At 57.5% G+C, this 20,533-nt stretch overlaps 1 protein-coding gene across 2 annotated transcripts; it reads right to left on the bottom strand.

Moving 5' to 3' along the window:
- Positions 1-423: 423 nt before the first annotated feature.
- CERS1 (ceramide synthase 1) lies at positions 424-17,253 on the bottom strand. 2 transcript variants are annotated; one of them, XM_039515282.1, is made up of 7 exons: positions 16,937-17,253; positions 6,481-6,640; positions 5,828-6,008; positions 4,997-5,158; positions 4,014-4,161; positions 2,410-2,555; positions 424-1,758 (listed from the first exon to the last, which is right to left on the bottom strand). In XM_039515282.1, exons 1-7 carry the CDS (start codon positions 17,156-17,158, stop codon positions 1,716-1,718), a joined length of 1,062 nt encoding a protein of 353 aa, XP_039371216.1. In that variant the 5' UTR covers positions 17,159-17,253; the 3' UTR covers positions 424-1,715. The 2 variants fall into 2 exon arrangements, with proteins under 2 accessions (XP_039371216.1, XP_039371217.1); XM_039515283.1 differs by lacking the exon at positions 16,937-17,253 and adding an exon at positions 15,664-15,795.
- Between the last annotated feature and the right edge of the window lie 3,280 nt (positions 17,254-20,533).

Genomic DNA, 20,533 nt, shown 5'->3' on the forward strand with positions numbered 1-20,533 from the left:
AGTTAACCAGCACCCAAGTGGTCCTGCTGCAGCTGCCTCTGTCCTGACTCTTCAACCCGTCTGTCCAGAGCACGACACGAATCCCTAGGAAACCTGCCGGAGAACCCTGCAGCACTCGCCTCACGCTGCCCAGGCCTGCCTCAGCCACTCGTCAGGATTCAACCCTGCCTCACCTCGCTGCTAGCACAGCTGCAGCTGCTCCCTGGCACGAGAGCAGCCAGCTGGTTTTAAAGCACAAGCCACCATTAAACACCAAGTTACCAAATGTACCACACGCCTGCGCGTTAGCCACCATCCCCTGACCTCTGTGGAGTCACTGCTGATTTACACCGCACGGTATGAGAGCAGGATCAGGCCCTGTAGGCTTTGTTTCCCCAGTGAACCCCACACAAAACCCCGTTTGAAATTCAGGGAACAAAAGCAGCCAGTGGTGGGATGTTTAATTTCCTGTCCTCGCTAGTTTGGCTGGCTGGGGGGGAACAGCCAGAACTGGGGGATTTCTAACAACCTGGCTCATGTTTTCATGTTACCACCCAGTCGCTGATGTTTTCCAGGGAGTCTCTTTGTGGCGTATTCAGCATTATCTGGGGTCTGCATCTAAGCAAGGACCAGAAACAACAACCAGCCCCTCACCCCCTGCCCGTTTGGCTTAACCCTCTGCAGGCCGGCTGCAATTCCCTTCAGTGGCCTATTGTCCCCCTGGCTTGGCCTTAGGGCCCTCGGAGAGGAGCAGGCAGCAGCCGACACTGCAGTAGTATTCCCGTGGGGTGAGTCCAGCTCCAGGGGGAGGGATGGGTGCAAAAGTCCACAGGGTTCTTCCCCACTGAGAGGAAACAGCTGCAGCTCAGCCCAGCCTGCAGGAAATGCAAAGCCCTTTAAGCCAGAGCCGGTTTCTCAGGCCAGGGGATTCATCAAGGCAGGAGCCCTAGAGGGAGCCACTGTCCCTTCTCTCTCTGATCCAGGCACTGGCCTCCTAAGGGACTGGGGGCAGGAGGGCAGGCTGCGGGGAGAATGCTCTAGGCGCTGGCCCAGGGGGTTCCAGGCAGGGGCCTGGGTTGCTCTGTGGAGTAACCCCTGGATGCACGTACAGCAGCTCCCTGTAGTACACTGACCCCTACTGGCCAGCAGGGCACATAGCAGCACAACACTTCTGCCTAGTGGTATGTCACCATTCCCTGTTTGCAGTTACCGCAGAGCTGGCTCTGGGCCCCCACGCTTGGGACACTGGTGCCGAAGGGGCAGGGGCGTTTGCCTCCCTGCTTCGAGCCCCTCACCAGCTCCACGGCGTCAGTCAGTGCTCCAGAGACAAGAGCTGCCTGGGATCCCACAACTTGCCAGGTCTGGGGAAATGACAGAGAGGGAGGATGGCGAAGGGGTGGGGTTGGCACGGGGGATCCCAGGTAACCGAAAGCAAGTTCCATATCTGACCTGGACCCTGCTAGGAAACCCTCCCCCCCATCTCAGCCAACCCATCCAACAGCCTGCAGGGTGCCCAGCGCAAACAGGCTCCAGAAGCCACGTCAGGATCAAGTGAAGCCAGAGCCGAGCCGAGCCGCATGGACTGTTTCTGTCGGCTGCCAGCTGCTCCCCAGCTCCAGGCAGGGTTTTGGGGGTGGGGGGGTTGGGGTCTTGCACTCCTTCTCCGCGGGGCTCTCTCCTTCGCTGGGTTCATGGAGGGCCCCAGGTCAGTCCCCAGAGGCTGCCCAGCGGTTCCATTATAACCGTTTGTCTTTTATCAGCCCGTTCTTCAGGTGGTTCCTGTGAAAGAGACCACGGCAGAAAATGACGCCTCGTATTTGGACCAGCCCCTCCCCCTGGCCATCACTTGCCCCTCTCCGGGGTCACCCCTCAGCTCAGACCCACACGTCCCTCCATTCCCCGTAGACCTGGCCTCCATCCCATGTGATGGGCGCATGCAGCGGGTTTGAGCGCGACCCAGGTGGGGGTCAGCACATCGGGCCAGCACGTCCGACATGCCACCTCCTGCCAGACTGGACGAGACGCTCAGCCCATTCCCCAATGCCAGGTGCAAGGGGAACCCCCCCGACAATGCAGCAGGGCCAGGCAGGAGGGATGGGGAGAGGTGTATGGGAAGGGACAGAGGGATGGACAGATAGACAGACAGGCAGATGGATGATTCCTTCCTGACCCCACCAGCAACCAGTTTATGGCCTGTAGCCAGGGATCCAGCTCCTGTGCTCTCACCTGGCACAGACTCACCCCCCTGTGGCCCCGTCACTGACCCCCTGTCTTCTCTTACAGTCCTGTTGTTCCCAGGACTCCGGGACCTGAGAGGGGGTTAGCCATAGCGAACATTTCCCTCGCCCACCTGCAGCATTCCCAGCCTCCCTTACGGCTGTGTCCCTGCCCCCTCTCCCCACTGGGGGGCTGGGCCTGCCCCCTGCTCACCCTTCTTTCCAGGACTTGGGGAGCTGGAGTTCACCCGCTTTCCGGGGCCCTGTGGTTTTCTTGCTCTCCTCCACGTCGTATTCACGCACGTCGTTCACCTCCTGCATCTGCCCCGTCAGCACCTTGGCCACAAACAGGACGATGTACTGGGGGGAGAGGAACCAGGGAATGACCCCGCTGGCCACGGTGCCTCCTCAGCACCCCCCCCCCCCCGGACAAACACACTCACCCACTAACTAGGGCTAACGTCTGCCCTGGGGGCCGCCCCGCTAATCCGGGGAGGCTGGTCTGAGAGCAGCGACTGCCTGGGCTGCTGGGCTCCTGGAAGGCGCACGCCAGGCTGGGAGCCGGGTGCCTGGCGCGGCGTGGGAGCAGCAGAGCTGCCTCGGCCCAAGTGGGGAGCGGGATCCTAGGGGGCATGTAAGGAGATTCCAGCAGCAGATGAAGGGAGCCCAGAAAGACCCCTCCCACCCCCGTGCTGGAGATCCACCCCTGAGACCGGGGCCAGGATTAATGGACACACCCCCCCCATACACACACAAGATAATAGGTGTGCGGGGGACACAGCTCCAAACAAAGTGAGCTGGGTTGAAGAGCTCCCCGAGTACAAATTACCCATCATGCCCCTGCTGTAGCCCCACCCCCAAATCTACTTGCCCAGCACAAGGGCAGGAGATTTCTATTCCCCTGGACTCCACACCCCTTCCCCACTGCCCTGCCCCACCCCACCCCACCCCCACAAGGCCTGGGACCCTCCTGGCCGGGGTCATGACTAAGGCTACAGGCAGATCACGGCGCCTGCGGAAGTCACAGAATCCGTAACTCCCAGAGACCTCTGTGACACTGGAGCCCCGCAGATCCCAGCCCAGGGGTCAAGGGGCCCTCCCAGCCATTGGCAGGGGTGCAGGGGCTGCAGGTCCCTGCCGCTGCATGCAGTGAGCTGGACCCGCCTTCCTCCCCATTTTGTCAGGTCATGGCTTCCTGCCCGGGACCTGTCCAGGACAAAACCATGGCCTTAGTCATGACACCTGCCAGTCCCGGCGAGTGGGGGGCAGCTCAGAGCTTAGCGAAGGCAGGATCCAGCCTTGAGGCCACCTGACTGCACGAGCTGCAGCTGCACAGGGGGATTCCACCCCGGGATGTTCCCCCATTCCCAGCGGCTGGGAGGAGCTGTGGGACCCTCGGCCCATAGGGAGGCTGGAGGGAAGCAGGCAGCAGCCGCGCAGCAAGGCCTGGACGGAGCAGCACAGCCTCCTGCCCAGGCCTGATTCTCCCCCCGCCAGCCCCAGCTCTGCCTTGCGGGCTCTGGGGACGCCTGGCTGATGCGACCCCTTTGGGAGCTGGCAGCCCCTCCCCCGCACTGACAGCCTCTCGCTCCACCGTTCCCATCCGTCCTGGAGCCCCAGGAAATGCCCCGGGGCTGGGCCCTTAGCGCTCACTCTCCGTCCATCAGCAGGCCAGCTGGGGGGAATCCAGCAGGGAGGAGGCTGGGGGGGGGGCGGTGAGGGGGTAGCATCGTCCCGCCCCCCTCCCCCACACAACCCCCAGCCGTGCTCCCCCCCACCCGGCGGCAGGGTCCGTGGGGCCGAGCCGCCCCGACTCACCAGGAACCAGTAGAGGTTCATGAGGGTGAGCGCGAAGAGCAGGGCGTTGAAGAAGAAGTAGAAGGGGATGTTGGGCACAGACTGCAGGCTGCTGTGGCAGGTGGCGTAGAGCACTTTGAGGGGGAACCAGTAGAGGCGGAACCAGAACCTGCCAGGACGGACAGAGAGGGTGGGGGGTGGGTTGAGTGGCATTGAGGGGAGCCCCCCCCCAGAGAGGTGCCCGGGGATGAGCATCACCTGCCCCCTCCCCCCAGCATTTCCAGGCAGCCTGCTCTAGCCCCTTCCCCCATGTCTGGCTGTCTGCGGCAGGAGAGCTGGATTTTCAGGAGGTGGCCAGACCCTGAGGCTGGCTGCTAAGGGGGGTTGCGCTGAGCCCAAGCGTCCCGGGATGACAGTAGAGAGACTGTCCTGGGACAGAGGGAAGATCTGCAAATGCTGCTGCAAGCCCATCAATGGCACATCTGCGCCTGCCCCCCCACTCCTTGGGGCTGAGTCCAGTGGGTCCCGCCCCTTCTGCCCCCGCACGGCCGTGCCAGGGGGCAGGGGGGAGAAAGAGGCCGGGGAGGAGGTGCTGGGGTGAAGTACTTGAGCCAGGAGCTGGTCCCTGGCTTCCAACCAAGGGTTTCATGCTGTCTGGCTGTGGCCCTGACCTGGCCCAAGAGTGGCTGTGACGGGGGCATGACCCTGTCTCCCTCTCTTCCCCGCCTTGAATCCGAGCTGCTCTCGCTGCCAGAGCTGGACTGTGAAGGGGCCTGCGTCCGCCTGCCCGGGTGTGGCCATGCTCTGTGTGCCTGACGCCATCAGCATCTCCGTGGCCACCCACCGGGACCTCACAAAGGCAGGATTCCTAGCCCAGCAGGCAGCAGGAGGGACCCCTCAGCCCAGCCAGCTCACAGCATGGCCGTGTCCCCCAGACGAACCACTGGGGCTTGGTGGCGCCGGTGGGGGACGGGGGGTGGAGCGGGGCAGGGGCCGGAGCTCACCAGCTGATGCTGAAGGTGAGGCAGCCGAGGTCGGCGATGACGTCGTTGAGCCGGTGATAGATCCCGCCCCGGTGTTTGAAGTAGACGTTGAGCTTGGTGAACTCCAGCTGCACGTCGCTGATGTCGTGCAGGAAGAGCACGAGAATCCCCACGTTGTGGAACCTACGAGGAGAAGGGGCCGCGGGTGCGTTTGTGAGCAGGGCTGCGCCCATCAGGCCGGGGGGAGGCGGTGGGCTCTATGCCCAGGCCAGGCTGAATCGGAGCTGCAGGCTCCATGCGGTGCAGACCGACAGTGCTGGATGGCCTGGCACTGGGTGGACCATATTAGAGCGGGGTTGGGGGCAGGGCCGGCTCCAGACCCCAGCGCACCAAGCGCGTGCTTGGGGCGGCATGCTGTGGGGGCGCTCTGCCGGTCGCCGGGGGGGCGGCAGGCGGCTCCGGTGGACCTCCCGCAGGCGTGTCTGCGGAGGGTCCGCTGGTTCCACGGCTCCGGTGGAGCATCCGCAGGCATGCCTGTGGGAGGTCCACCGGAGCTGTGGGACCAGTGACCGGCAGAGCACCTCCTGCGGCATGCCGCTGTGCTTGGGGCGGCGAAATTGCTAGAGCCGCCCCTGGTTGGGGGTCGCATCATGGGGCCGATTGGAGCAGCTCAGAGAAAGGGACAAGTGCCGAGTCCCTCTGATGGAGCCCAGAGGCAGTGCGAGCCATAGCTGGGTGTGGAACGGCTGCTGCATTTCCCAGTGGCTGCCCAGCGCTGGGGCCCCCCAGCTCCGAACGTGCCCTGTGCAGAGGGCAGTGGGATGCGGCCGGACGGGCTGGGGAGGGGCTCACCTGAACGCGTAGGAGAAGACGATGAGCGTCAGTGTCACCACGTGGTGGATGAGCATGACGATGGAGTCCCTGCGCCAGGCGTCCATGTACACGGTGGCGTAGATGGAGTGCCCGTAGAAGCTGCCCTGCAGCAAGTAGGCGATGCCAATGTCGGTGGGTACATCCATACCCTTCTCCCAACCTAGGAGCAGCACGGAGATCCCTGCATGAGCCCTGCATGGACACCTCCCCCACAGCCAGCCCAGCATGCTCAGAGCGCCGGCCGGAGCACTGCCCAGGGGAGCAGGGCCCCACCCACTCACGGACAGTTCCTGAGCTCACACGTCATTGGTAGCACAAGGAAGGTGATTTGGGGAGCTTAAGCTATGGATTCCCCCTTGACATCGGCCCCTTTGTTTGCCCCTTGAAGACGCTGATCCCTTGAGAACATAAGAATGGCCAGGCTGGGTCAGACCAAAGGTCCATCTGGCCCAGTGTCCTGTCTGCCGACAGTGGCCAATGCCAGGTGCCCAGAGGGAATGAACAGAGCAGGGAATCACCAAGTGATCCATCCCCTGTGGCCCATTCCCAGCTCTGGCAAACCGAGGCCAGGGACGCCAGCCCTGCCTTCTGGGCATTAGCATCTGAGCTTCTTCCCCGTGGCGCGGACGTACCGTAGAAGACGGAGGGCGGGTCGTGGAAGAAGGGGTACTCGGTGAAGAAGAGCAGGTAGGTGCCGTATGACCAGGACAGCGTGTAGAACAGCAGCTTCCAGGCGCTCTCGGGCATCTTGGCAGCATCCTTTGGCTGCAGGTTACACCACTCCCCGAACGGCTGCCGGGAGAGAGGGGACATGGTGCAGGGCTCAGGGAGGGGGACAGCAGCACCCCCGGATGGTGCCTCATAACAAGGACGCAGCTCCGGGAGATTCACGGCAGCTCCCCGCAGCCCTCTGCACACACAGACCTGGCTCCAGAGGTCCCCACGCCCAGGGCACAAGGGGCTGGGCTGCCACATGTTTATAACTCAGCAAAAAGTCCTTGAGGGCAGCTCCTTGGCTGGGCCTCATCCCCCCTGAACACCGGCCACAGGACAGATCCAGACTTGCACTGAGATGCCCTGTGCCGCTGAGCTCAGTTTGGGGTTCCCCCCGTGCACAGCGGGAACCAGTGACACTACCAGCTCCCAGGAGAGGGACACAACCACGGACTGGAGACGGGAATCTCAGCTAGACTGCCCCAAACCCTGTGGTGTCCTTAACTCAGATGCCTAATGAACATGTGGGCGAAAGGACGTCTTTGTGCAATAGTCATGCCCCCTGCAGCCGCAGTGATGGTGCGACACCACCAGGAGGCCTCCCCACCAAACCAGACTTCACCGTCCTGGAACTTCACTGGCCACAAACAGGCGGGAAGAACATTTGTAAAGAATCTGCCCACCCCTGCTCTCCATCAGAAGGGAGTGAAAACAGGGACCGGAACCTGACTTAACCCACCCAAACTTTTCAGGCTCCTTCCACTGCTCCAGGAGGGTGAGGGAGGTGGGAGGGGAGCCCCGGCAGGCAGCCAGAGCGGGAGAAAAGCAAGCTCAGGTTTCCATCCGGCTCACACTCGGCCACAGCGGCAGCTGCTGTCAACACTGAGCAGTGGAGAAAGCAAACGCCAAAGGCACGTGGTGTCCACATGCCCATCAGGGTCACTCCCCGAGGAGCAGGGAGGGAATTCAAAATGAATAAATCCAGAGTCCTGTCTGCACTAAGAAACCCCGGGGTGAGGCTGTAACGTGACCTGAGTGCCCTGTGATTGGGCTTCTGCCAGCGTGTGCCCCCTTCCCCTAAAAGAACCTTCACATCTGAGAGGGGCTTGGGCCAAATGGAAAATCCCGGCGTTGCAGACACCGTCACTCCTGCGAGAAGTGGCGTGTCTGGGGCAGTGAGTGCTGGGGGAGCGGACAGCTAGTGGGCGTCTGGCTCGGTTACTCCCCGACACGTGGATAATCACCACGGCCCCATGCTGTGCTGAGCGTGCCGGAGAAACACCGGATGAGCTCCAGAGGAAAATAAAATGCCTGCAAAGTAACCAAACCCTTCCCCGGATCAGCAATTTCCAGAGCCGGCTGCTTGGCTCCCATTGGCTCCTTGAAGGCTATATTAAGACCCCAGCTGTTCGGTGGAGGTGGCTGGCCGAGCCATAGCGCCTCTGTGCATGACGGGGGAGCGAGATTCGTGCAAAAGGCTCCCTTCCAAAGGCGGCCCCATCCTGCCTGGCTATGAACGGCTGACGAGTTCACAGCACCAGTTGCTCCCAGGGGGGAAGCACCAGCTTTGCAGCACCCAAGTCCAGAGAATGCCCTGAAACTGGCAAGATCCCCCCCCCGCCCCCAGCCATGCCGTCTGTGCCTCCATCAGCCACTGCCCACCCCCAGATCCTGCATGTGGGGCAGGGCAGGGCCGCGCCATTCAAAGCCCCACACTGCAGCAGGGAGAGAGGCTGCACTAAGGGAAGGTGAAGAATGCACAGGCCCCTGGAAGCCAGGAATTATTTGTGGCTCTATAAAATGCAGCCCAGAAAGGAGCTCGAATAAGCCCCATTTGGAGACAGCTCAGCTCCCGAGTTGCTCCCGAGCAGGCCCCATGTGCTAATGGAGCAGGGGCTCCTGGGCAGAGACCCCGAGAGCCTGGCTGGCCCACTGATCATCCTGGCAGTGGCTCAGGAGACGGCGTGACCTTGTCTCTCCTTGCCTCAGTTTCCCCTATCGGTACAAGTGGACAGTGGCGCTGTCCTACCTCCCAGGGGGACTGCAGACAAACCCATCAAGGCTGAGGCGTTCAGACACTGTGGAGCCGGGTAAGTAGGCAGAGGGAGAACCGGCTCTGAGATCTCAGCAGGAAAAGGCTGTCGCCATATCAGGGAGGGGAGGGTGGAATCGCCACCTACAGCCAAGGAGGAAATCCACCCTCCCCAGCAGGAGCAAGCCCCTACAGACGCTGTTCCCCTCCCTTCTCCTTCCAGTGAAGACTCCCAGGCTTTCTGCATGGCTAACTCTGACCCTGAACTGAGCACCCCAGACCGAGACCTGCCCATGCTGCCTCTCCCCTCTCGACGAGCCCTCTGGGAAATCACAGGCAGCAGCAGGCTTTGGGGGTGCGACGCGGAGCAGAATGAGGGTGGGAGACAGCAGAACAGGGAGAGCCTAGACAGAAGGGCTGGAGGAGGCCAGGAGAAGGAGGGGGAAATTACTGCCTCTGAATAATCCACCCGGGGGAGCTGGTCACTGGGGCAGCCCACAGCCCAGACGAGCACGCTGAGGCCACCCACGCAGATGTGCATTAGCAGGTCCTGCACGCAGCCTGCCATCCCATGAATGATTAAACAGGAGCCCTGCTCCCACTGCCACGCCAGGCGGGCACCAATTACATCTCCTCTTCATTCTGGGGTGGGGCGCATGCGGGGGTGGGGGGCACCCTTTTTGCTGTCAGCCAGCTGCTGTTGCCATAGCAATGACAGAGCGATGCCCGTGTTGCTAGGAGCAACCGGTGCTGCAGCAGGAACAATGCATTGCTGGCTCTGGCTGAAAGAGCCCCAGGTTCTGGTGAGTGATGTAATGTGGCTGCATTTAAAGGGCCAGTGCTGTGGTGAAGCTGGATGCAAGATTATGGCTTGGGAACCTCCCCATTGCTCCCCCTCCAAATGGAAACCAGGGCCGGGCCGGGTGGGTATAAACTGTCTTCTCCAGCATTTCCCCCCGGTGCAGGCTCCTGGCTCCAGGAACACACCTTACTCCATACTCTGCACAGTACCAAGCCCAGACAACCCAGCAACCCCGGGAACCAGAAAGTGAAAACAAACAGAAACATGAAACTGATCAAGACTTCGGGTGACCAGACAGCAAGTGTGAAAAATCGGGATGGGTGTCAGGGGGGTAATAGGAGCCTATATAAGAAAAAGCCCCAAAAATCAGGACTGTCCCTATAAAATCGAGACATCTCCAGTGCTAGAAGGATGGAATTTGACCGTATCCCTTCAAATCCGCCATGGAAGAAGCATAGAAAGAGGCAGCCCGCAAGTCCCCCCAGCCCCGTGTGCAGCGATGGGTTATGAATCGAGGCTTGCTAATGAAGGAGTCCCAGCCGTGCCCAAAGAGGTCTCCAGAGGGATGGCTGGCCCGCAGTGCCCTCAGGTCCTGAGAGCTGGCAGCTTGCGATGGATTTTGCTTTGCCCACGGTAGGAGACACTGATCAGTAACTAGAGTAACAGGTTTCCATTGGAAGCCAGGGCTTTGGCTCCCACACACAGCAATATCACAGCCCCCTCATTGCGTTCAGGCCTGGGCCTCCCCACTGCTGCCCCTCAATCCCAAGCTACAATGCCCCTGCCTGGGCACCCCCCAAGCTCCACTGCCCCCGGGATCCTCTCTCGTTGGATTGTGGGGGACACGCTGCAGGACCACGGTTGGAATTCTGCGGCACACTGGAATGGTTTCCTCTCTACTCATCTGGTGCAGGTCACCCGGGCTCAGTGGAATGAAAATGAAACACGACTGCTCCCCCTTTTACCCAGAGAAACGGGTCCCCAAAGCCTGCAGAACCAAGAATAATGCCTGTAGAACCAGCCGCCCGCTATCTAAGGCTATTGCTAACCATCTAGGGAGGGGTGTGGTCTGAGCACAGGCCTGGGGACCCCCAACACTGTCCTCCTGCTCGACACCAACCCTATCTATGGGCTTAGGCAAGTCACTGAGCTGCTCTGTGCCTCGGTTTCCCCACCTGGAAAACAGGGATACCGTTCACCTGCCCCCTCAGGGTGCTGCGAAGGCTTTGGACAATGCAGCGAGAAATATCACGACAGTTCCCATCAATCATTAAAAGCCATTTCCTCGAGCGCCTGCACCCAGTGGAGACCAGCCTTTGGAGTGGGCACCCTCGGGAGCCCAGGCATAGCTGCCTCCTGAGCAGCGCAGTTCAGCTCCTGAACGCTGACACACAACACGTGAAACCCAGCCCCCGCCCTGGAACCCAAGGAAAATGGCTTCATTCTCTTCCACAAGCAACGGCCCATTGTGGCTTTCTCCTCGTGGCGTCCCGGGCCTGCCAACGGCGGCTAGGGCACACGGGTGAGAGGGCACCACTCTCAGGTCACAGGAGAGCTACTCTCTGCACCCTGAGAGGGACGAGGCACAGGTCACATTCACTGGCACTGCAGGAAGGAAGCACTCCAGGCTGCTCCTGGCTCCCAAGGCAATGCTTACTGGAGGGTCGGCCTGCTGGTTTGCTGTGAGCGGCCCTGCCACTCCCGAGGCATTCACCGCAGCCAGGAGGAAAGCAGGCCTGGGAACTCACTCCGGTGAATGTTTTGGGTCCTGGGGAGAATCTGGCTCTTCAAGGCACAAAACACTTCACTAGAAAAGCCAGCAGAGCGGGGAGCATGAAGAAGCGAATGCTGCACCCCAGCATCCATTCACGGCACCAAAGGAGATTTTCATGTTGCAGCACTCTGCAAATTGAGAACCACCCGGGGATCAACCAGCTGTGTCTGGCCACGAGGTGGAAGGTGTGCAGCAGCTGCAGAGAAATGCCAGGCAGCAATTTAGGACAGGCAACGGAGAATATCTGACAAACTTCACAAGCTGCAGTGGGCGAGGCAGGGTCAGGTATTCATGTGGGATTGTGGCCAGCACCCAGGGGTCAACACTTCTCATTCTTGTGAAAAATACCACAGGGCCTTTAATAGCCCTAAGTGGTTGGAACCTAGGTTTTCTATCTCATCTGAGAGACGGCAGCTCCGTGCCCCCTGAAAGAGAGTGGGAACAGAAGGAGAGCGTGCGGGTCCACCCTTTCCACGGGTCTATCTAGGTCAGGGGTTCTCAAACTGGGGGTCGGGACCCCTCAGGGGGTCACGAGGTTATTACAGGGGGGTCGTGAGCTGTCAGCCTCCACCCCAAACCCCACTTTGCCTCCAGCATTTATAATGGTGTTAAATATATAAACAAGTGTTTTTAATTGATAAGGGGGGGGGTTTCACTCAGAGGCTTGCTGTGTGAAAGGGGTCCCCAGCACAAAAGTTTGAGAATCACTGATCTAGGTACTGCACTGGTCCTAGCACCAGAATGTGAGAGTCTCTCAATCTCATCTTCAAGCTTTCTCTCCAGTCTGGGATTTTCACACTCCTTCTCTGGTAACGTGCCCCAGATACCTACTACTTTTAGCCTGGACCAGTTCTCTCATAGGCTGTTCCTGGGATTTTGGAGCACAGCAGCTAGTTTTCCACCTTCACCAGTGGGGGTTTTTTTCATTTAAAAAAAAAAACCACTCAACGGCTCCTTCTTTCTATGTCACCCTGGTACCAGCACCCGGCGCACGACTGGCCACAAAGCCAACAGCATCTGCCAAAAGCAGCCAGAAAAGAGTTTACTGGTGCGAGCTCAGTGTCCGTCTAGGCCTGCCCTCCCTCCCTCCATCTGGATCGTGCCCAGTTCTGCGCTCGGTTACATTCATGTAACTTCAGTGCCAGCCCCTGGGCCTGCTTGAAAGAGCAGCAGCTAGTACAGGCCTGATGGGCTATCAGGCACCGTGTCAGGTGCCCTTGTCCTGTGCTGGGTACGGAGAACCCCATGACGGACACAGCCCTGGCTTCCCATTGGGCTATTAAATTGTCACTCAGTGCAGCACAGGCTGATGCTTTGCTCAACTCCTCCAGCTCCTCAGCAGCAGCTGCTCCCTCCGGAGTGCTTGCTCCTCACCAGGGACAGCAGCCTTCCACGGACCAGCTGAGCGAGGGCCACCAAAGAGACTGTATGCGGGAGGGGGCAGAGAGGAGGCCTGGCCTGGCCATCTCACAAGCCCTGCTTGTGGTCAGACACATCCAGGAGACTCTCAGGTTTGAACGCTCAGCAGCCAGGCCCTGCCACTGCCACCACGGGAGGACAAAGATTCCTTCCATTTCCTAGAGAAGAGGCAGGTGGCTACAGAAACCCCACACCAGACAAGAAATACATTTCCTCTCCCGCCTTCTCCTGGGCACCTCGCAGGCCGACCCCTCCCGAACCGATCAGTCATGGGAACGTCTCTGGCCCTCGAGAGGGCTGAGGCAAGACTAAGTGTTACCTAGACCGCCCCTGACAGGGGTTGCCTAATCCTGGAGATTCCACAACACCCGCCCCCCCGAGCTCATTTGTTTAACCACCCTGACAGTGAGGAAGTTTTTCCTAATGTCCAACCTAAACCTCCCTTGCTGCAATTTAAGGCCATTGCTTCTTGTCCTGTCCTCAGAGGCTATCGAGAACAATTTCTCACCCTCCTCTTGATAACAACTTTTTACATACTTGCAGACTGTTATCACAGCCTCCCTCAATCTTCCCTTCTCCAGACTGAACAAACTCAATTTTTTCAATCTTTCTAGCCCTTTAATCATTTTTGTTGCTCTCCTCTGGATTTTCTCTAATTTGTCCATGTCGTTCCTGAAGCTTGGCGTCCGGAACTGGACACAATACTCGCATTGAGGCCTTATCAGTGCTGAGTAGAACAGAAGAATTACTTCTTGTGTCTTGCTTACAACATTCCTGGTAATATATCTCAGAACGATGTTTGCTTTTTCGAAACAATATTACATTGTTGACTCATATTTAGCTTGTGATCCACTATAATTCCCAGATCCTTTTCTGCAGTTCTCCTCTTTGGACAGTTATTTCCGATTTTGTATTTGTGAAACTGATTACTCCTTCCTAAGTGTAGTACCTTGCATTTGTCCTTATTGAATTTCATTCTATTTCAGACCATTTCTCCAGTTGTCCAGATCATTTTTAATTCTAATCCAGTCCTTGCAACCCTTCACAACTTGCCATCATCCACAAACGTGTAAGTGTGCTCTCTGTGCTGTTATCCAAATTTATGAAGACACTGAACAGAACCAGACCCAGGACAGATCCCTATGGGACCCCCTTGATAGGCCCTTCCAGTTTGATTTTTAGCCATAGATAACTACTCTCGGAGTACAGTTTTCCAACCAGTTGTGCATGCAACTTATAACAAGTTTGTCTATTTCCCTAGTTTGCTCAAGAGAAGGTCATGTGAGATGGTATCAAAAGCCTTACTAAAGTTGGGACAGATCACCTCTCCTGCTTCTTCCCTAGCCACGGGGATTGGACTGGCATGTGCTGGTACCAGAGCTCAGCTGACTAAGTTCACCTCTTCCCTGTGCAGAAATGATCCCACCTTCCTATATGGATATTGCAGTTTGAATACCAAGAGAGCAACAGGCGAAATAATTATCTTGGTTTCAAGGATCACTTTGGAAAAGCCACACGTACAATACAGATACAAATCTGACAATTGCAACAGGTAAAGTCCATGCTAGTCCCCATCCTCCATAGCCCACTCGCTGTCCCTCCCGCTTCCACCTCTCCACCCACTGTATCTCTGTGATATCTTACGGAGCAAGGCCATGGCCTACGAATAAATGCTATGTTCCTGGCGGCCTCTAAAGACATTGGAAACCTAGATTTAATCTGCACTCCTTGCACACTCTAAACGCCCAGTGAAAACAATGGGCGCTCCAGATGATGCATGAGTAGGATCCACATGTCACAGGAAGAGGTGTGTTTCTTTAAGCAGCTTTTTTCAGAGATATCTGGCCACAGACAGAGCTAAATGAAGGTGCATTTTAAGCCACAATCTTTGTCCTCCTGCTAAGGACGTGACTTCCTCTTTAGGTGCGTAGCAGCTACAGGCCAAGTGCCGAGATCTATGACATAATGACTAATGCTCAGTAAGGCGGCATTCTTGGGGGACACAGAATTAATTGATTTCACAGGGATGAGTCTTTCAGTCTCTGAGAGAACGTTAAAGGATTAATTGCCAGAGATGTAGGAACTGAACACAAGCGGCAAAGAGGAACAACTGCACTTGGGTTCTACACCGGGCAGTGACTGTCTCTGGCATAGAAGTTTACTCCCAACGGCACGCAGCAGATGGAAGAGTCTCGAGGGTGACAGAGGAGGTGAAAGCCTCAACTCACCTGCTGTTGAATGACCCCTCCTCTGAACAGCCTCCAGATCAGATATATGCCACAAGACGCAGCTCAATTCTCATTAAAAATGGCAAAGCTCTTCTGGGAGCCAGCCCCTCCAATTTCCCCTTTAAATCTCCAGCACGTGAATCACGCCCAGGCGTGGGATGTTTCTATAAAGCCGTTTCCTCCCCCTCCTGCCCACTGGTGGGAAACTGACCCCCCCCCCCACGGCACCACATCTTGGCCCCACATCAAACTCCGTGGCAATATTTCAAGGCAAAGCAGCACGATCCCGATGTAGCCATGAGAACTGGCTCTCTGCTCATCCCTTCTCATGCTTTGGTGACAAGAAGCGTGACCAAGGGATGACACCCATTGTCAGCACGAGCTGCCAATTACCCATGGAGCACCAGCTAAGCTGCAACGCACAGCACTCCTACTGCGCTTTTCACCTCAGATCTCAAAGCACTTTACAAAGGGGAGGGGGCACTCCGTTTACAGAGGGGAAACTGAGGCACGACAACAGCTGCTCGGTGACTTGCTCAAGATCACACTGTGTGACAGTGCTGGGATTAAACTCCAGGAGTCCTGACTCCCAGGCAGTCCCCTACTCACTGGGGTATCCAGAGAGATCCAGGTGCTGCGTGTAGGGTTACCAACCTTCCAGGATTGTCCTGGAGCCCCCAGGAATTAAAGATGAATCTTTCATTAAAGATTATGTCAAGTGATAAAACCTCCAGGGATACATCCAACCCAAACTGGCAACGCTGGCTGCTCAACCCTGGCTCCGGGCAAACGGGGCTGGCGGGAGAAGGGTGACAGAAAGGCAGCACAAGGCTACCGAAGTCCTACCTAACCCGTTTAGAGAGCGTCAGGTCTTGGCACCAGGCAAGCTTCGCTCTGTGACTCAGTACGGAGCAAGCAAGGACACGAGTGACTGGCTCGGGCAGAGCTTCCCGTCAGGGAGGCCCCCTGTGCGACGGAGGTGTGGGGATGGGAGCCCAGAGTGGGGATGGGAGCCCAGAGCAGCTCCTGGGCTGAGGATGGATCATGGTTATGAATAAAGTGCTGCTCCCTGCAGCCTGTCACCCCACAGCAACTCGCCTCTGGAGATGGGAAGTTCTCCAGGGGGACCCACCCCACGCTGAAGCAGAATGTGTCCGAGACATCTCCAGGCAGAACCACCTCCCTCCCAAACTCCCCCCGGCCCCTGGAAACTGTCTTGTCACCATCGGCGCTGAGGAAAGGGTTTGGTTTGTGCCTCTGACGGCTCCGGATTGTCACATGACCCAGGACACAGCATCTTCCATCTCTTTTGCCTTGAAAGTCCCATCAAGGGTAGGGTCAATCCCCCTACACAGCAAAAGCCTCTGACATACACCAGGCACCCAGGGGCCGCTCCCCCGGGCCAGGGCCCACACCTCGGGGACAAGGGGCAGCTTTCATCTCATGACCTTTGTTCAGTGCAATCAGCACAGAGCGACCCTTCTGCCAGGGGGTCGGGCCGTCCTCTCCCTCCCCAGGCAGCCACTCCATCATCTCATTCTAGCCAGCCCAGCACTCGGAACTAGGGCAGCCTTATTGCCGCTACCAAGGCGTGTGCCCGGGGGGGGGAGCCATTCAGCCACACGTTAGTGGCAGCCTGCAGGAGCACAGCACACTGCCCCCCCCAGGCCCTGAAGCCAGCCCCCCCCCAGCCAGGCCCTGCAGCCAGCCCCCAGCCAGGCCCTGCAGCCAGCCCGCCCCCTTTGCAAGACATAAATCTCATTACTTCACCCCAGACGTGCCTTGGCGGGCGGGGAGTTAAGTAGCAGCAAGATACAACACACAGGTCCTGCTTGCAATGTAGCCCTCCCCAACCTCAGCTCCCCGGACCAGCCCCGCACCCTACAATGCAGCCTCCTCTCTCCCCCCCTGCCCCCATGCAATATACCCCATCGCCCCCAGCAGCCTAGGGTGAGCAGATGTCCCGATTTTGGATCTTTTTCTTATATAGGCTCCTATTACCCCCCACTCGTGCCCCGATTTTTCACCCTTGCTGTCTGGTCACCCTAGTGCAGCCCCCCTCCCCTCCCCACCGTGCAGCCCACCCATGCAATGCAGCCCCCCCCGGGCGGGCACCCCCCCGAAAGAGGCAGCCGGAGGCGGCCCTGCGCAGCCAGGTCCAGCCGATGGCGCACAGCAGGCAGAGCAGGGGCTCGCTCCAGGCGAGGGACGCGTTCTCGGCCCAGGTCCGCCGGGAGAGCTCCCAGCCGCAGTCCGTGCAGCTCCGCACCGCCCCCGCCAGGCTCCGGTAGCCGCGCTGCAGCAGCTGCCCGTAGCCGGGCATGGGCTCGGGCCGCGGCATCCCGGCCCCCAGGTCACAGGCTGCGCGATCGCCCCCGGCCCATCGCTCCGGGACCGGCGAGCGCCCGCGCTGCAGCCCGCTCGGCAGCCAGAGGTTGGCAGCTGCTGCGCGCAACGCGCAGGCTCCCAGAGACGGCTGAAGATAGGGGGCAGCAGTGCGCGCTGGAGCAGGGGATGCGCCACCCGCAGCCCGGTGCGACCCTCCCAGGAGCCAAAGCTCAGGCCCTGCGCGCCTGGGGACGGGGAGAGGCGAGCCCCAGCCCCAGCCGCCTTTTTATCGCAAGAGGGAAATTCCCCAGCCCCCAGGGACCAAAATGGACCTGCCCAGCTGCTTAGAGAAAGCTGGGGCAGGGGTCTCCTTGTCTCCCCTCCGCTTTTTAAGTAGAGGAGGGAAGGAAATGCAGTGCCAGGGGGAAGCTTTCCTGGATATTTCACTCTCACACAGGTGGGAATCAGGCCCCTTTTCCAACGGGGAACCCAACAAACCCCCGTCATTTTTGATGAGTTGGTCCAGATTCTGCAATCTACTCCTAGGCCCCCTTGTCACCCCCAGGGCAGCTTTATCCTCGCCAGCAGGGGTTCTCCAGCAGGGGTACACAGGGGTCTTTGAGGGGGTGCATCAACTTATCGAGCGCTTTGCCTAGTTTTACAACAGGCTACAGAGCACTAGCAATGTCGGTACAAACCAAAATTCATACAGACGGACTGAGAAGTCAGCAAGCTGCCAGTAACAGGGTGCTGGGACATTTGTAGTTTTATGGCTGATTTTGTAAGCAAGTCGTTTTTAAGGGGAGGCAAAACTTGGGGTACGTAAGAGAGATCAGACTCCTGAAAGGGGTACGGTTGTCTGGAAAGGTTGAGACCCACTGCTCTATGGTATCCTTCACCCAAATGCTCCCTTCCCAGCTAGACACAGCTGAGAGGGAAACAGACGGTCTCTCCCCTCAGAATGCTACAGCAGCACTTCAGCATAGACCCTATTGGGCCGGGAGGTGTTCTCCCATCGCTGTAGTTAATCCACCTCCCATGAGAGGCAGGAGACGACGTCAACAAATTCTTCCATTGACCTAGCACTGTCTCCAGAAGGGCCAGATCGTCTTAGCTACGTGGCTTGGGGGTGTGGATTTTTTTCACACCGCCAAGGGACAAGCTGGCTTGTCCTAATTTTTCAGTATAGACCAGCCCATAGTGGTTTCATGTTGACAGATTTCAGTTTTTCCCTTCAGAACACGTTTAGCCCAGATCGCCAATGGAGGAGAGCGTGCAGAGTCCTTGACAAAACATTTAATACTTTTTGAATCAATACACACAACAGGAAGTCTTCCCCTGAGCTTTCCTCTGTCCACAAAGGATCTCAGCACGAAGATATTCTGAGCAGAAGGAAGATGTACATTAGCACGAGGTATAACAGCCAAGTAGACAGCTTGGTGCAGAGAAATGAGGTTGGTTTACTCTGCCTTCCACACCTTTCCTGGAAAGCACATGAAATACAGCACAGCTGAAGTGTCTGGTACAAGTCATAGCGGAGTGCAGAATAGCCAGAAATACAAATGTAGCTTCCTCCTGCTTTAATTGTATCTGACTTCCAAGCTGACAAAGCCTTTGCTAAATGCACCATTTCAAAGCCAGTACAACAAACCAGCTTAGCACTCCCGCCAGCTGCCCAGGTGGCAGGTTACATACAAGATTGGAAAGTAAACCAACATCTGTAGTCACCACTCAAGAGACAGATGTTTCTGTGCTCCACTGGGAACAATCTGAAGGTAGAACCCTGAGCCCCCACATCCCCATTCTTCACTCTTACTTGCTCCCACCCCATGAAACCCGATGGCCAGTCAATGGGGCTGCCTGACAGGAGAGGCTCCCCTCCCGCCCATGAAATGAGTGCGCTGCCTTTGCACAAACTTGGTCCCAAACAGAAGTGGCTCCCATGCTCTGGGATCTGGCGGCCAGGCTGCCCTCAGCCACCTCTCAGGTAACAGCTGCTTGTTGAGCCGTCAGATCCGCACCTGCTGTCCCCATTATCCGACACAACAGCAACGTTCCAGCGAGAGCACAAAGCACTTCGCTAGGCAGCAATTTGTATCTGATTAACAGATGCCGCGTTCGCTGCTGCTCCCCTATGCAGCTGCTGTGACTATAGCAGCCATTCCACTGAACATGCACCCACCCTCCTTCAGGGTGTTAAGGGCTCAATCCTACTCCATTACACATGGCGAACAGCACGCAGCTTTAAAGTCAGTTTCTGCCCATGCAGCTGATTTCACAGGATACAGGCATGAGACTGTCTCTCAGAGTGAGATCAAACTCTGCGATGTCTGCGATGTAGTTAAATTAAAATTTGAGCCAACACTTCATCTGCAAATGGCCCCTTCTCAGCCACAGACCCTCTCCCTGTGCCTTGGAGTCAGTTCTGCTGACTTTACTGACAAATGCAAAGCCACAGCTTTGTTAATCAGGCCAGGCTTGGGTTTTATTTTAAACACTGGATGGACAGGAACTCAGCTGAGCCCCAGCTCTGCCCTTGACTCCTGTGACCTTAGGGCCATCTGAAAAATAACGATACCTCTGAACGCACAGGAATGCTGAGGCTTAATTCTTTCGTGTTTGTAACATACAAGAACCACCTCACAGAAAAGGCGCTCGAGAAGGGCCCAGTATTATTAGGCTTCAGCAACAGGAAGGTAAACGGGGTTCTGCTGTGCCTGGTGCATCCAGCCACACATCACCTAAGGTCCAGTTGCAGGATCCTTATTACTGGGGTTGAAGGAAGAAGCAGAAAAAACCCATGGGACTTTGTACCTGGAAAATTCACCTGTTAAATTGTAGAGCGGGGTGGGGGGCTTGACAGGGAAAAGGAGAAGAAATATTGACCAGCATGATGCCATTTGCCATCACTGCTTTGAAATGGCTCCGATTTTACACTTGTATCCCTCAGATCAATTACAGAAAATCCAGGGAACTCACCAGTGAGAAAATAAACTTGTCCTGCTAGCTAGGTCCAACAGACAGCACGTTCCCCTATAGTTATAGGGACAGTATCGGCTTCTCCTCTGCCACTTGCTTGGATTGTTTCAATTTTTAAGTCAATTTATCATGGCCCATCAAGTGGGGAACGGCTGCACCGAAAACACAAGCCCCTTTCACATCTGCCGCAGGCGGCTCCACAAAGAGAACATTCATTCAAGACTGGACCGTGAATAACTGTCCATTGAAAATAGCTGCTCGCTGGACAGGCCCAGGAAAGGGACAATGGGCCCTTTCAGAGCAATCGCAGCCGAGGTGGGCACAAAGGAGATGCCAGCCAGAAATGTTTGCAGCCTAGTGTAGCCTGACAAACAGAAGACTCCAGACATAGATAAACATTAGAAAAATC

This window comes from Mauremys reevesii, linkage group 26 (assembly GCF_016161935.1).
Source record: "Mauremys reevesii isolate NIE-2019 linkage group 26, ASM1616193v1, whole genome shotgun sequence".
Lineage (NCBI taxonomy): Eukaryota > Metazoa > Chordata > Testudines > Geoemydidae > Mauremys > Mauremys reevesii.